The sequence below is a fragment of the Aphelocoma coerulescens genome (assembly GCF_041296385.1).
Source record: "Aphelocoma coerulescens isolate FSJ_1873_10779 chromosome Z unlocalized genomic scaffold, UR_Acoe_1.0 ChrZ, whole genome shotgun sequence".
Taxonomy (NCBI): domain Eukaryota; kingdom Metazoa; phylum Chordata; class Aves; order Passeriformes; family Corvidae; genus Aphelocoma; species Aphelocoma coerulescens.
In genome coordinates, this window is record NW_027184085.1 from 21,042,974 (window position 1) to 21,059,022 (window position 16,049).

The 16,049-nt window shown below is 36.3% G+C and overlaps 1 protein-coding gene across 9 annotated transcripts in view; it reads left to right on the forward strand.

Annotated features, from left to right (window-relative positions):
• Positions 1-14,439, forward strand: part of ERBIN (erbb2 interacting protein) — a 118,332-nt gene extending 103,893 nt beyond the window's left edge. For 7 of the 9 annotated variants that reach the window (XM_069002335.1, XM_069002328.1, XM_069002334.1 and 4 more), the window contains 6 exons: positions 3,731-3,874; positions 4,707-4,838; positions 6,580-6,789; positions 7,853-7,945; positions 8,533-8,607; positions 11,244-14,439. In XM_069002335.1, the coding sequence (XP_068858436.1) occupies positions 3,731-3,874; positions 4,707-4,838; positions 6,580-6,789; positions 7,853-7,945; positions 8,533-8,607; positions 11,244-11,351 (762 nt within the window). In that variant the 3' untranslated portion in view covers positions 11,352-14,439. The remainder of the gene's footprint in view (positions 1-3,730; positions 3,875-4,706; positions 4,839-6,579; positions 6,790-7,852; positions 7,946-8,532; positions 8,608-11,243) is intronic. The other 2 variants (XM_069002336.1, XM_069002337.1) reach the window with 1 other exon arrangement.
• Positions 14,440-16,049: the final 1,610 nt, after the last annotated feature.

Here is a 16,049-nt window from a genome sequence, read left to right on the forward strand (position 1 = left end):
GTGGGTCATACATAAAATTAAATGCTTAAGTGTTTGTAAGATCATAACCTGAAGAATATTTTTACGTATTTACATATCTGATAAATTACAGGAGTATTATCTATTTAGTAGTTGTTAGTTTTAAATTTTTATTTTAGTTACATTTACCTTTTTTCCTCCCTTTTGAACGGACAACTGAGCTATCAGTGTGTTACAATGATATTTTGTGGAGTTCAGAAGTCAAAACACCACACTTTAAAAGGAATAAAATTCTTGTGTATTTGATATGTAAACAGCAAAAGTTCTCAATCTGCAAACATTTTCTGATAGTAGAATTTAAATTACATGTAGTTTTTCCATATGGAACTCTTTAACAGGAAGAGTCTGTTATGTCTATTCTCTGGATGGTGGGAATGAAAACTGAAGGGATTTCTAGACACTTAATATTGTCTCAAAGGATAACTTATGTCCACCTTTACCTTACAGCTGATTCTAGGTAATGTTACATAAACAAATAAATAAGACTAATACTTAGGCTTAGCAGTTAAGTTACCAGTTAAGGTTATTTCAAGATAGATAGAATGTAGAGTCTTGTTCCCTGCAGATATTGAAATTATTAGTTCTTTTTCTAAGCCAAAATTTCATGGATTGTCATGATGGACTCCAACCATCTTTTTTAAGACTCCAAGTCTTAAAATTGCAATGTTATTCCATATAGATTTTCCTAAATAAATTTCACTATTTATTTTCTTGGACCTAAATAAATGCATGAAGGCATTGCAATTCCCCAAACATGCCCTTTTGGAGTCTGAAATGTTAATTCTTTCGTAAGCTGCAAAATGGAGAATACGTTCTGGCTTTTATCATTAAAAAAAATACAAAGTAAATGCCAGAATTATGCTACTAGCTGCCTGCATCTAAACTGATTCCATTAGAGGCTCATTTTGACTACAAATGAGGATGATTATGATGGACATACCTATTATTACTTTGTACACAGCCATTTTTTCATGATGTATTGTAGTTTCTGATATGGACTATTGATGGCTGAATAACTGATTTCTAGTAAATGTAGCTTTCACAAAAATGTACTGAAACAGGACGTGTATATTTCTTAATGTATCAGTTCAGAGTAACCGAAATAATACTTCTCAAGCCTCAAATATTTGAATTATTATTTTGCAGGCCATTATGCCTTAAGACACTATCAAACCAGGTGACTAATGGACTTGGTACTTAGAATTAACCATCATATTTAGTCTGAAGTTTAGATCATGTATTTATTCCATATTCAATTTTTAATAATTTGGAGTAAAAATCAGGGGGGTAATGGCATCTGCATATTCAGATTTCAGAAAATGTCTTCTCTGGTACAGCAGTCTTCAGGAATTTTTGTAGGAAATGTACAACCTTCATCGTTTTTGTGTTGAGAAACAAAATTAATAGGGATGCTGTTCACACTCCAAATATATCAGTTTCTCTCATCCCAACTAAAAATAGGTAGAGGACAAATACTCTTATTTTGTCCCGAGGAATCTCTTCTTGTGTTAAACTAAAACTTTCTTACAAGTCCATGTAATTTTAAATAGTGTTTATTTTGTACTGTTAGTACAGCTTCTGGATTTCTTCTAATTTAGCGTTGAGGTGCTGTGCTCAGGTAGAAAAGGAGAGTAACAGTGTTTGCAGTGTTCTCAACTCTTCCCTGTATCAACTGCACAATCATTTTTTGTACTTTAGGTAAGAGTCTCTTCCAAGAGAGAAGGTTTTATAAACCCTTGAAGGTTTATACTTCCCAGATTATGTAGTCACCTTGAAATTCCCTTAACTGAAATCTCAGTTTCTGATGTACAAGTTCATACCTCTGTAAATTTTAGGAAAGTTCTCCCTCTCTATTGCAGATCTTAGGTTTTAAATCCTCATCCGGATTGTCACATGTCTTTTGTCACATAGATTGTCACGATGTATTGACCATCTGTTTCGTTCTAAGAAGAATGAATCCAGTGGATCTAGGGGTTTTTATAGTAAGATGGTCTGCTAGAGACACTTTGAAGAGGTAACTTTGTAGTCCCACCATGCATTCCTTCTATTTTTATTAGTCTTTTTGCCACTTACAGAGAATGAAGACATATAGGAGCCTCTGAGAGATTCCTGTAAGGAGACTTCAGGGAGTTCTCTGTAGCTGTGGGGGAAGACCACCACCTGGTTAATCATAGACACTCTTATGAGAAGAGTAGTAAGAAGATGGTTTGAGGTACTAAGAAGCTAAGGAAAATTGGCTTTGGCATTTTCTCCTGGGTGTTTGGCCTGAAACTTAGAGGAGTGGTAAGCTCAGACTGAATGTCTAGTGAATGTAGATTTAAATGCTGAGAACAGTCTTCCCCTCCCAGGAAAGGGAAAACATCTGCAGACTTGTCTGGAAGCTTGAAAAATCCATTGACTAGAGAACAGTAAAAGGTGTAAAAGAGAAACATGAAGAATGCTCACTATGTCATTGAGACAGAGGTTATCCAAGAGCTTTGGCCAAGATAAAACAAGTATTGTCAGTAAATGCTGTTTCTCCAAGGGAGTTTCCAATGACTGGGCTACCAGACCATCCAGGGAATATGAGTATGCAGAGGCATATGTCTTTTATTATTAAACTAGTTTTAGTTTCACAAGGTGAAGCTAGGACAAAAGACCAGATGTTTGCCTAAGGACTATTTTCAAAATCAGATTAGTATACATAGTCAACAGGAAAATGCCAAAATATATTTATGCATTTAAGAATTGTTACAGTGTCTTAGTCAAATTATACCCATTTTGAGCATTTCTTTCTTTAACTTGGAAAAATTAAAAGCTTTAGAGAAAACAACTTTGAATTTGCTGGGTTTTGATGCTTTGTGGTGTATCTTTTTTGTACAATAGTATTTTTTCATGAGGTCGTCACATTTTCAAGATAACTTTGTTTCATCTATCAGGTGGCCCATGGAAGATTTTCTATGTCTTCCCTTGTGCTGTCTTTTCATTTTGTTTTCTTCTGGCAGCTACAAAAGACCATGGTGGCAAGATGGTAATGTCTCTTGCTTTCATTTTGTTATCCCTGCCAATATTGCAGGGGTCAGGTTTGCAAGATAATGAAGCTCAAACCCAAACCGCTGTCACATCTGTCCTTGAGGTCATGTTACCTGTTTGATTGCCTGCAGTAGCAGAGGGGTAGTCACAGTTTCTCTCAAGCCTCTTCCTTTAAATGAGGCTTGTTCACATTCTTGTGTTACTGGAATGCACTATGGATATTTATCGGCATGGCTGTATCAAGAAATTACAGTCACTCAAATCTCTGTGTAAATTTTTATTTTTACTTTACTAGTAGTGGTGTGGCGGGATGAGACAAAATAGTAAGGGGTAATTGATTTCCACAGGTGTTTAACTTGACTGCCAGCTTCTCTTCCTACAATGTATTTGATATGTTGCAAATGTAATGAAAACCTGAAAATTCTGATAAACACCTTTGTTGTTTTTTCAGACACATGAATATTTCAGTGACTTTATTTACATGTAATTTGGCATGTGAACTATTGATTGCATGCTGATTTACAGTAAATAAAGGTAAATAGGGTCACTGAGTTGTGTTTATACATCACAGTGGTACTGTTCTTGCATGGTTTTTATCTTGCATGACAATGGAATATGTTTGTATTACATGTATAACATGTCTCGTGGTTTATGCATGCTGCACTAATCTCTGTGTTAAATCTGTCCCCTCTTTATTCAGAGCATGCTGTCTCGGTCCTTTAATTCCAATTATGCTGCAGTTAGCAGCTTTCACTATGGCAGCTCTAGGGATCTGCATGGCAGCCAGGGTAGTGTTGCCTTGAGTGTTGCAGACGGAAGAGGTTCTGGTGTGCACATTGTTCGAGTGAGTACCTTCAGGAGGCTATTGCAATATATAGAGGGGGAAAGAATAAACTCTGAGGGGGTCCTTAAATTGATAGAGTTATCCTTTTACATATGCACATTGCTTTAATAAAAAGAATATAATTTATATGCTGGAATTTTTTTTTTTAGGCATTAAATATTTTGCCTTCACTTCATATGCTGTAAACTTATTGCAGGGCTTTTCAGTTTAATGTCATGAAGTTCTGTCATGAAGTTTAATGTCATTGAGTTCTTTAACTGGCTTTGTAGATGGTTGAACATAGGTAAAATTGTCTGGTTTCATTGTACCTTTGTGATCAAGAGATGAGCATTCTGAATTTAACCTAGGCTGATAAGGTTTGAACAAAATCTTACTATTCTTCTTCTTCCTCCGAAACAAAATCTGATTATATAAATTGTACTGTTAGATACTGTAGGCATTCAAGAAAATTCATAGTCAGAAAATTTGAGGAAATGAGTTTTGAAATTAGCACCTTGAGTGATATTTTGGCATCCATAGTGAGCAGGATAAAGTCAACACAAGACTTCTTGAATCCTTGAATAGTTAGTCCCTAGCATTTGTTGGCTTTTCATATTAATTTATTGCTGATAAAAGACACCTCTACAGTTGCAAGATTTGTAAATGTCCATCAATATTTTATGGGTGTATGGTGTCTTGGTTAGTGAGATTTTTTACATAGATAATGTACTAGTTAATCAAAAAAGATAAAGATATAAAGCTCTTAAAATGTTTTATCCTGGGCTTCTTTTGAGAATTTTTTAGTTTTAATTATATGAAGACAGTTGTCTTTACTATGTCATTCTGTTTAAAGCATCCCCAGGCGTCTGCTCCAGGAGACCAGTGCCAGGATGAAGTATTCATTTCGGGACAGCAGAATTACTCATCTGCCACGCTTAGTGTCAAAGATATTCCTCCAGACAGCATGAAGAAAACAGCTGTGCAGGTAATTATCTGCATGACACCATGGATAGAACATTATTTGCTATACATTCCTAAAGGATGTATTTTTTATTAGTAGTAGAAACTTACGTTGGGATAGCAGTTGGAACTAAGGTTTCTTTCAAATGTAATAACCAGGCTTCAAAGCTGGCATAAATGAAAGAGCATCCTCTTTTTGGAAGACAAAACAGTTGACTGTATGAAGGAAGATAGTTCTTATTTTTCTTCAGTAGGTGCTTTGAAAGAAGAGATTTGCAACCAAACACGTACTTGCAAGTGAAATTTGGAATATGGCAGATGATTTCAGGAGAGTAATGTGAAGCTGCTTAAACCTTTTAAAGGACAAACTTGAAATCTGCTGTGATGAAATTGTGATAATAAACCAGAATTAGTAGAAGACACTCTGTATTCATCTCTAAGCACCATCTCTGGAGGCGGGTCTTCCTACCATGAAACTAAAAGGATTCTTCTAAATGATTACAATGCAGAAGTGGATTTTATTCTTACACCTTCAGTAATTTCAGTTGCATTTCTACAGACAGTGGGTATTGGGAACTTGGATAGCTGTGGGTACATTTTGCCTATATAAACTCTACCTCTGGCAGTGCAACAAAAAAAAGTTTTCCTGTCATACTTTAAGTTTTCAGAAAAGGCAATGGAAAATTGTGTAAACTAAATACATATGATCTGTAAATAATATGAAAATATATTATATACACACATTATCATTTCTCAGAATCAGTTTGACATAAACACAACAGAGCAGATTCTGATATGTGTCCATTCGCATAGTATGGTTAAAGGTTGAAATTTGCACACTCCCGTTATTTGTAATACTGAGACAGTTTTTTAATATCCTTGTATTCCATAACTACAGGGATAATGATGGCAGGCAGAAAAAATCTGTAACTCAAGCCTGTAGCATTTTTGGAATCATACAGATGAATCAGTGAGTAATTAGGGTGGATAAGAGCATGAGGCATATGGGTGAGGAGGGAAGAAGGCTGCCCATCTCAACACAGAGGTGCACAGCTCAGCAGTAACTCTGGGGTTTCAGTAAAGAAACACTGCCACCTCAGCATCATTCCTGGTGACATGGTTGGAATGCATGTATGTCTTGACAGTTGTGACCTCACTGCTGCTTGTCATCATCATACCTACCAAATCAATTACATATGTGTTAACAATAGAGTAATATTTGCTGGAAATACTGCAATTTTGATACTAAAATCTTGAGCTTGGATGCAAATTTGCTCAGGGAGTTTTCTTGTGAAGTGGTCACCATAAGTTGCTTGGAAAGCCTGTAGTCTGCCAGCTGGGCAAGGAGGCGGGGATTTTTATTTTTGTATGATCTATTGGAAATTGTTACAAAATCTCTGAATTTTATGCAGGGAAAGTGCAGACTGTAATGGTATCAATCAAGTGTCAGTACTATCAGTTGCACTGCTAGAAAATAATGTTTGGGAAAACTCAGTGAAAAAACAAGTGCTAAAAGCAAAGGCTGTCTAATCTGTACTAATAAATTAGCATTCAAATTAAGTTTTTGTTTTTCGTATTTTTTCAGTAGGTCAGAGCTGATAACTATAAACAAAATGGATATAATTGTACATGATCCAGAAGAGTAGTTTTAGTAATGTTGCTGAAAATACGAGCAGTCACACATGAGAAGTATTGAATTAATAAAGCAAGAATTGAGGATTGCTGCTTATAAACTGTATGACCGTGAGTATTCATGTTTTTTTCAGATGCCTTTAACAAATGGACAAATGTGCCAGCCTCAGAGACTTCAGGCAAACTACAGCCAAGTCCATCATCTCCCTCCTCAATCATCAGTTGCAAGGCATCCATCTAGAGAGCAATTAATCGATTATCTGATGTTGAAAGTTGCCCACCAACCTCCCTATACCCAGTCCCAGTGCTCTCCGAGACAAGGTCATGAGTTGGCAAAGCAAGAGGTAAGAATAAAATCTATCTGACAGATATGACATCTGTCAGTCAGAGACAGTGAATTGTTACATTGTTTTCATTTATTATCATTTCTCTGTATATGGTGACAGAAACAATATAGGGATTTATCTCCAGCAGATGTTATCTAGAGCAATTCTACTCCTCAAATCACACATTCCTTCCAGTTTTGAGAGAAATATGGTAGAATTTTACCAGAACATACCAGAAACTTAAATTTGCAAACTCTTTTTACTGAGCTAAAAATTAATTTCTCAACTAAATTTATTTATCTCAACTCATTATTTAGCTAGTAACTGAAGAAAATGCAAAGTCACAGTACAACTTACAGTACTTTCCATCTGGCATGCTTAAAAAACCTGCAAGTCCAGAAATGTGTACCCATAAGCAAAAATCCATAAAAAAGTGTGAGCAATCTGATGCATGCCTAATAATTACCAGTTTTATTTACAATAGACAGATCTGTATATAAGAAATTCTTACACCATTTAATGTCTCTTTCATTGCAACAGCCTTCTTTCTATATTGAGTTTGAGAAAATCCTGATAACTAGCTTTCATTCTGTGCTAGAATGAGAACGTCCACTTCCTGTGTGAAATAAGGATTTTTTTCAACTCTTCTAGCAAGAGAAAGAACACAGTGTTGGCTATGTAGAACTTGGAGTGAAAGTAGGAATGTTTGATTTTCAAAATTTATCTAGAGGTAACAAAAAGCCAGGAAGAACGGATTCTTTCACAGGAGCATGTATATTTGCTGGGGGCATTAAAGTAACCTACATAATATCAAAATATCTCTGAATTTAAAGCCCGTGTGGATTATGACTATAATAATAGTGGTATTAGAGTAAAACTTAAGTTACAATGATACATGATGTTGTATTGCAGTCTTGTTCTGCATTAATTTTATGATATAATACTCTCTTGAATGACTTTTAAAATTTTTTATTCATTTTAAAGCTTTTGTTCACCTGAATTCCTTAGTAATAATTTCATTACAGTAGCTTTGAATGTAGAGTTTCAGCCAGTTCATCTAATTTTGGTTGTAATTACTTAGATTCGAGTGAGAGTGGACAAGGATCCAGAACTTGGATTTAGTATATCAGGAGGAGTTGGTGGTAGAGGAAATCCTTTCAGACCAGAAGATGATGTAAGTATTTTATACTAACACTTCTTAAAAGCCTTCTGATCAATAGTGTTTCTCATGTTTAGCAAAGGGAGAAAAGAAAGTATATATATTTCCCAAACCACTAAACTCCAGGACTGGAAGGGAGAAAACTGGACAAATGATGTGGAAAATCAAGGTTGTAGGTGGTCACAGTGATTGCATGACAGTATAGAGGATTATTCCAGATGAGTGGTTCTTGCACAGTTCTAGTTAGCAGATTTGAGATAGTGAATTATGGAGTGTACAATTAGGAATCCTCTTATAAAAGATACAGTGATTTAGCCTACAGCTGTATTTCTGGTGGTCGATAACTCATCTTGGCACATACATCTGCTAAATTAAACCAAGGTGGATTGCAATTTGCGCCTAAGCAACCCTTTAAAGACAATGCTGGATATTCAACATCAGAAAAGGAAGGCAGTCTCCAACACCAGAGACCTGTAGAATAGTATTGCATTCTCTTCTACTTAGGATTGAAAATTGAAAAAATGTTTTGGATTGTATCTGTTTGATGCTGTCCTGTTATTTATCAATAAGTTGTAAAAATGTTTCCACCTCTGTTTTTCAAGGGCATATTTGTAACCAGAGTGCAGCCAGATGGACCTGCATCTAAGCTGTTACAGCCAGGGGATAAAATAATTCAGGTACTGTAATGACTTAATTAACTAGCCTATGTAATATACCAGTTAGTTTTCAATTTGCACCTAAGAGCAGAATGTTTCATTTTTAGATAGATTACCTATCTTTACCAGATTTATTCTTATATTCTGGGATGAAGCTTTTCATTTTCTGCCACCTAACATGACAATAAGTGACACAGACTGAAGCACGGTGGATCATTTTTTCAAATTCACTTTCCATTTTTCACACTTCTAAAGACAAAAGAAAAGTGTCAAAAGATGTAAGTTGAGATGGAACATGAGCATTTCATTAGGCTATGCTATATCATTCAATTACTGCATTTGTGGTCATTGACATGCAGTGTTGTGAACACTGTGTTGTCTGAACACCAGCACTTGCCCTGGCAGCCACTCTCCACAGTTGCACTCTGCTGTTAATCCCTCTCCGTGCTGCAGCTCCTGCCAGCCTTTGCTGCCTCCCCCCCACTGGCCGGCCATACATGCATGAGTACTGGCCAGAGCTGCCCCTTTGCTTGCTGGTATCTGCCTGGTCACAGCATGCACCTCCTGGCTGCCCATCTGCTCCTGGCCAGCCAAGCCAGGCATTTCAGGAGCCATGGCTTCTGGACTGCAAGTTGTGTTGTTCCTTTCTCTAGGAAGTCTGTACCTATTCAGACCTTTTCTGGATCAGGTTTTTTAGAAGTTGTCTGATGAGCTCATAAGCTGTTTGGGGTGCGGTCAGGGAAATGAACAATAGGTTCATAGTGCCTTACTTTCTTAACGGCAAACGGGATGTTTGAACATTGTTCTAGCTACCCTTAAATTGCAGAGCTTGTTAAAAATAATTATTCACCATATCCTGAAAATGTTGGAGTTGACTCTGCTGCATTTTAGTTTTCTAAAAACAGAACAAACAAAAAGCCCAAAACCAAACCCCCCACCCCCAATAGTATCTCAATTAAACCACAACATCCTGTGAACTGTTTTCTAAAACAAAGCCAAATTGAAAACTCAGCCTAATTCTTCAAATGAAAGATAAAGCCAAAAGGCCCATGTGAAAACTGATTTGAGACTAAGTTGTTCCAACTAAAAGATGGCTTGTTCTTGAGCACAGTTAATAATCCTGTGCTTGTTCCTCCTCACTGGGGTGAGAGAGGTCCTAGTTCTCTTACTGATACGGGGATGGTGTTAACCCAACACCCAGGCTTACTAACACATACACGAGCAGGAAGCATGTTAAACCTTTGAAAAAACTGTTAGCACATTTTTTATGTATTTGTAAAGTGGAACATATCTGAAAGGTAACTTCAGTTTTAATGGCTTATTCCTGTCTTTATAAAAGCCATCAAATTCCTTAATGAAGTTTTTTTATGTTGGCACTGCTTGGGTTTTGCTTGTTGTTTAATAAGGAATTGGGTTTGAAAAAGAGCTAAAGGACAAGTTGCATTGGCATGCTTAGACCATCAAAAGCCACTTCATTTCTCATAACTAAGAGTATTTTTTTCTTATAAAACAGGACATTCTTTTTACCTGTGATAATTCCAGTGATGATGTAATGACAGTCCCAATCTGTCTTATTGCCACTCAGATTTCTGTGGATTTTTTTAATGAATATCATCGCTTCCAAAATGCCTTTTCTATGCTTGATTTTGCAATGTTCTCTGTAAAACATTCAATAGGCATGCATACTATAATGCATGTCTAATACGTATATCTAATAAAAATATTCTACATGACTGCTGACTAGATAATTGCAAGTAAGACTTAAGACTAGGGCTAGGACATTCTGTGCAAATCATGATTTGAAAGGGTTGTTCGCACTTTTGCTCTCTGAACAGTCTACATAAATGTTTCTCTGCATCTCTAGAAAGATTTGAATCCTTGGTTTTATAACAAGTAACAACAGCGAGTGTTCAGTGACGGGATAAGAACTGCAGCTTTCAAAATGTCACAGCTAAGGCACAGAGAGCACATCCAGTTCTCTGTCACCACATAAGTAGCTCAGGGAAAAAGGTGAGATCCACAGCTGGAAGAAATAACAGTTTAAATGGACAAATTTGTCCTTCTGCAATGTTTTCCTGACCAGATTGAGCATGATCTTGCAGTAATACACTCTGAGAAGCTGAGCTACAGCCATGTTTTCCCTGTCTTTTGTAGGCCACTTGGTCTTGCCTGTGTTTGCCAAGACAAACTTGTCCGAGAATAACATTATTGTTTAGAGTCACAGGCAAATTCAAGTTGGGGATTATCTCATGATCTAGCACAAAGAAATGGTTCCCAGTGCCATTAATTTTTTTGTCATAGGCCTCAACAGTTTTAATTTATCACAGAAGCCATTTCTAATATTCTGATACTTAAAATAGAATGTGTAATTGGTAGTACATTTGGTGTGGCTGTATTACGGCTGATGAATTAGATGTCTGATGTTAATAGTTAAAAGTTTGATTTTCTTTTGGTTATTTGCTATATTCGTCCAAGGGTGATGTGGTAGTTTAGTTTTTTGTAGCATGCAGGTACAAATTCAAGTAATCTGCAGTGATTTATTCTCTGCATTCATATAGAAACTTTAAGGCTTAAATAAACTTACATGAAATATGAAACATCTTTTACAAACACGGAATACAAGATTGTCATTTTCAATTTTAAATATTTCTTCTTAGGCTAATGGATACAGCTTCATCAATATTGATCATGGACAAGCAGTATCTTTGCTAAAGACTTTTCAGAATGCAGTGGAACTCATCATTGTGCGAGAAGTTTCTTCATAAGTACTGTGGATTGTGGGGATAAACCAACAGAATTCATTGAAGGACTATGGGGAAACGGAATATTTTGCATATTTTTATACGTTAAAAGAATTCAAAAAGAATTATGATCAAAATTTGTACAGGAAATACTGAACTTGTGGTTAAAGGGGGAAAAACCACTGTAGAGAACATACAGGAAATAATTTTGGAAATGCATATGGTGAATAAACTTGTTTTTAAGCATTATAGCAATCTAAGGATCACTCCTCCAAGAACAAACCTGTGTTGTTTTTTTGTACAGATGGTAGGTTTATTTTTGGATAATTCATACACATTACTAAACTTTGTGCAAGGCTTTGCGAAGCCTCAGTTGTAGCCAATGGACAGATGGCAGGGCTGTCTGTCCTGTAGCTGTTTATTGCCTTTATTTTTATTCACCAGATATTAATGTGTTACGCTGAACCACTTCTGTAGATACGAACGGGGATATGAAGTGTTGGCTTTGCTATGTGCACATTGTATAGATGAATGGGTAGATGGAAGGTGGTGCTGGTTGGACAGAATAAAGGTCAGGTGAAACAATTATCTGCTATCTAAATCTGGAATCAGGAGAGAAGAAAAAAGTGTTTAGTTCTGGAGTGTACGTCTACCAATAGAAAATGCAATAAAAGCTTACGGTGTTGTTTTTTTAGGAAGACTGTAACTACAAATTTGTGATATTATACAGGATTTGTTCTTAATGTAGTCATTGAATATTCATTTGCCACATGTGATTCATGTTTAGTTGTTTTCTTGCATACATTTATTTTTTTCAACTGTACTGTGGAATTGTGCCCAGAGATTTTTCTCTGCTATGGAAGTCCCCAATTTTGTGGAAATGGTGATAATTTTATCTTTATAAAAAAGACTCCATTTTAAGCTGACAGATTTTGAAAATGAAACTGAAATGGCCAGTTTTTAAGATTGTTGCCTGTAATATATATTTAAACAGACACAAATGATGCAGGAAAGGTTACAAAAGACATCTTGATTTTGTTTGGCCTTTGCATTGCCTTGTTAATCAAAAAGGAAACCATACGTATGGAGCTAGGTAACCAAAGCAAGTTTGTGAAACTTTGAGCAGTGATGGAAAATTGCTGTGCTGAGATGGAGAGCAAAGGGAGGGTGTACTTGCAACCCACCAGTTTGTAATGAGGTTTCTTAAAGGGCTGTTCCTACAGGTAACATTAAATGTGAACTAGACACTTCAGAGTCATTAAAGGGTTTCTAATTACATTAATGTAATAGTCATTTACCACAGGCTGCCTTTGTTCCTTATTACTGTATAAAAGGTTCAATTATGCTTCTATTAATTTTGTTTACCAGAAACATTATCTTTCTCCTTTGTAATTGAATAGAGACTGCATAGTCTGCAGTGATAATTCATACACGGTTGTTATGGACCAGGGAAAAGTGCCATAGAAGACCGATAACTGTTTGTAATCAGGGCTAATAATTAGCCTATCATTGGAGCAATATTCAATTATTGCAGTTCATTTTTAATTACGTACACGTTGGTAGTTTGAGACAGGTATAAACGCTTTTTTCAACCCAAAAAGTAAATGCTTTTAATAAAACTAGCAAAAACACCAGCTTACTTTAGTTTTGGGACAATGAGCTGGAAGAGAAAGGAATTATACATAGCTAGCAGTAATAAACAGGCAGTACTTTTTTAATAAGTGAACTCCAATATTATTGCACTTCTTTCAAAGATGTTAACTATTGCTTATTGTACTGTGTATAGTTCTAATAATTTTAATTGAAACCCTTTAACAACTCTTTGTATATTTTAATTCTTTTTAGTTGATTTTCAGTAATATTTACATAGAAAATGATTTTTTTGATAAATTAGCAGAAATGTGCTGTATTTTGATAAAATTCACTTATTTTCTGTGTGCTGTTAATCTCAAAGAATGAGAAACATAGCTATATAATGGCAGGCTTCAGTGTTTAGTTGTTGTTTAGTTTCTATTTTTTTATTGAAAATGCAAAATGTTCACATCACATGTTCATTACTTTTAATCATGTTATTTTTATCACACACTGCCTTTTAATGGGGATACATACAGACAAGTCCTAAATGACCTTGGTCTTCTACAAAACCTGTATCTTTGAGAAGGGAAAAGTCCAAAAAGCAGAACTGATTCTTTACTGATCTTGGACTGACTTTGTATACATTTTGCAGTACATTTAAATATATCACTGAGAAATTATACTGTATTGTATTTTGCTTTAATGGTAACAGAAGTTTTAAATGTTGTTGTGTCACTTAATTTTCAGATTTATGTATCACAGAAAAATTCTACCAAAAACTGTTTGGCTGGTAGAACTATATAAGTAGAGATTTATAGCAAGAAGTTTAGTACTTCTTGTGGAAATACTTGGCCAAAGCTTGTCTTCCGTCAGTTAGCAAATTAATCGTCTAATAAAACATGGATAATGCTGATTTTACTCACTAAATGTTTGAGTTTTCAGTGAATTGAAATGTGTTTGTTTTGTCAGTGTCAGTGTGTGAAGGTAAACATGTCAGACTAAATGATTTTGCGGGGAGTGGGAGAAGGATGTCTCCTGAACTAGTCCAGCCAGGATTCAACAGGAGGAGAGACAATATCGGCACTTTTCATTTTGAATGCATTGTAAACTACATTTTGAATAGAATAAAATCCATCAGCAGCCTAAGTTACTCAGCATGGCAGTGAATTGATGCAAACTGTGTTAATTCTTTCTATTCTTAATAGTTCATTAAAGAATCAGTTCAACTGATGTAATGAAAAGATGAAGTCTCCCACGTATTTATTATGTAAATATTTTTTTTAATTTCTTTTTTGGACGAGTTAAAAAAAAAGTGTATATACTTGAAAGCATTCTATCAACACAAACATAGCAATAAGCAACACACAGAATCAAACATTCATTATTATTTTGGTTTTGTTTAGAAATACTCCCTTGTCAACAGCTATGTAATGTTTCTATTGATCAGCATTTATTCAACATTCCAAATTTTTGTATATAATAAGACTGTTTCTGAGGTAACACATGGAGAATAGATAATAAACTAATGCTCTTTAAAGCTGTGTGAAATTGAATTATTTAAGTATTAGGAAATTCTCCATAACAGTATTTTATTCATCTACAGTTTTTGTAGACCTCAGTAGTCCATCAATATACATTAGTAAAGTCATATTTGCGTTCCTGGCTCTGTGCATCTCAGCGTCCACGGGTCTGTTCTAGGTGCTTTCATTGCAAGACTGGGTTCTTCACAACAAAGAAGTATTTTTGTGAATAACCCCATGTGGTGGGTTGTCCTTGGCTGGATGCCAGGTGCTCACCAAGCTGCTCTATCACTACTCCTTCCCCAGGTGCACAGGAGAGAAAATAAGATGGAAAACAATTTGTAGGTTGAGATAAGGCAGTTTACTAAAGTGAAAGGTTCTGCACACACAGGCAAAGAGAAAATAATTTTATTTTCTACTTCTTATCAGCAAGTGATGTCCAGCCACTACTGGGAAGCAGGGCATCAGCACGGGTAGCAGTTTCTTTGGAAGGCAAACATCGTAAGAAACAAATGCCTCACCTTCAATCCTCTTCTTAGCTTTTCTATCTGGGCTGACATCATATGGTATGGAACACCCCTTTGGTCTGTTTGGATCAGCTGGCCTATTTGTGTCCCCTCCCAAGACATTGCTCACCCCCAGCCTACTGATGGGGGGGCAGAATGGTGGGGAGACAGCGCTGGTGCTGTGCCAGTAGCCACACAGTGGTGTGTTATCAACACCTCTGTAGCCCCCAGTGCAAAGCACAGCACTGTGAGGGCTGCTGTGGGGAAATGAGCTCCACCTCAGCCAGACCCTCTGCATCCCAGTCTTGCAATGAAAGCAGTTAGGGCAGGGAGTGGCTTCTGTCACAAAGAGAGGACTTTAGTTGTAAGTTAAGTAGATAGAGAGGGTTGCCTAGGTCAATGAGTAGGATTAAAATTAAGAGTATGCTGAAAGAATTCTGAAGAGGTGTACAAGGGTAAAAAGAAATAGGTGGTAAGGAAATTAAAGAGACAGGCACACAATTTCACAGGAGAGCTAAATTCAGCTTTACATCCAGTTTTCTTGGAAATCACACAATGCAATAACACAAATAGTTTAGTCTTTTTTTCCTTGTATATGTGGATCTGATATACCAGTATTGCTATGTTCTACTTCCTCTACACAGAAAACTGATTCCCACTGTAACAGGTTACAGCCCTGATGACCCTGGAGTACTGGGCCCCTTGTTATTTAGGTTTTCTGTATCTGCTCCCTACTTGGACATTATTTCATAACTCAACAGTTTGCTTTTTCATCAAGCATCTGAGAATACTGGGTTAACTTCTGTTTTTCTGCCTGAAGGCACTATTCAGAGAGAAAGTGTACTTTTTGGTATGGTTTCCTTTCTACCATGGATTAAATTCAATTTTGGAATGTGTACAGAAGATTCCATTGCAGCATCTATGAGACTGCCTTGAAACAGGAGCTCTGTTACACTGTTAAAACTGCACTACAAGTAGGAGCCTTATATGCAGTGCTGGAAGCCACCAATTTCCAGCTATTGCCTTCCACTGGTATTCCATGTGTGGTTCTGCTAGTGACAGACTGCCCAGGTCTGCATTGTGGGGCCCAAGGCTCTTGAAGCAGTAGGGTCTGAGGAGGT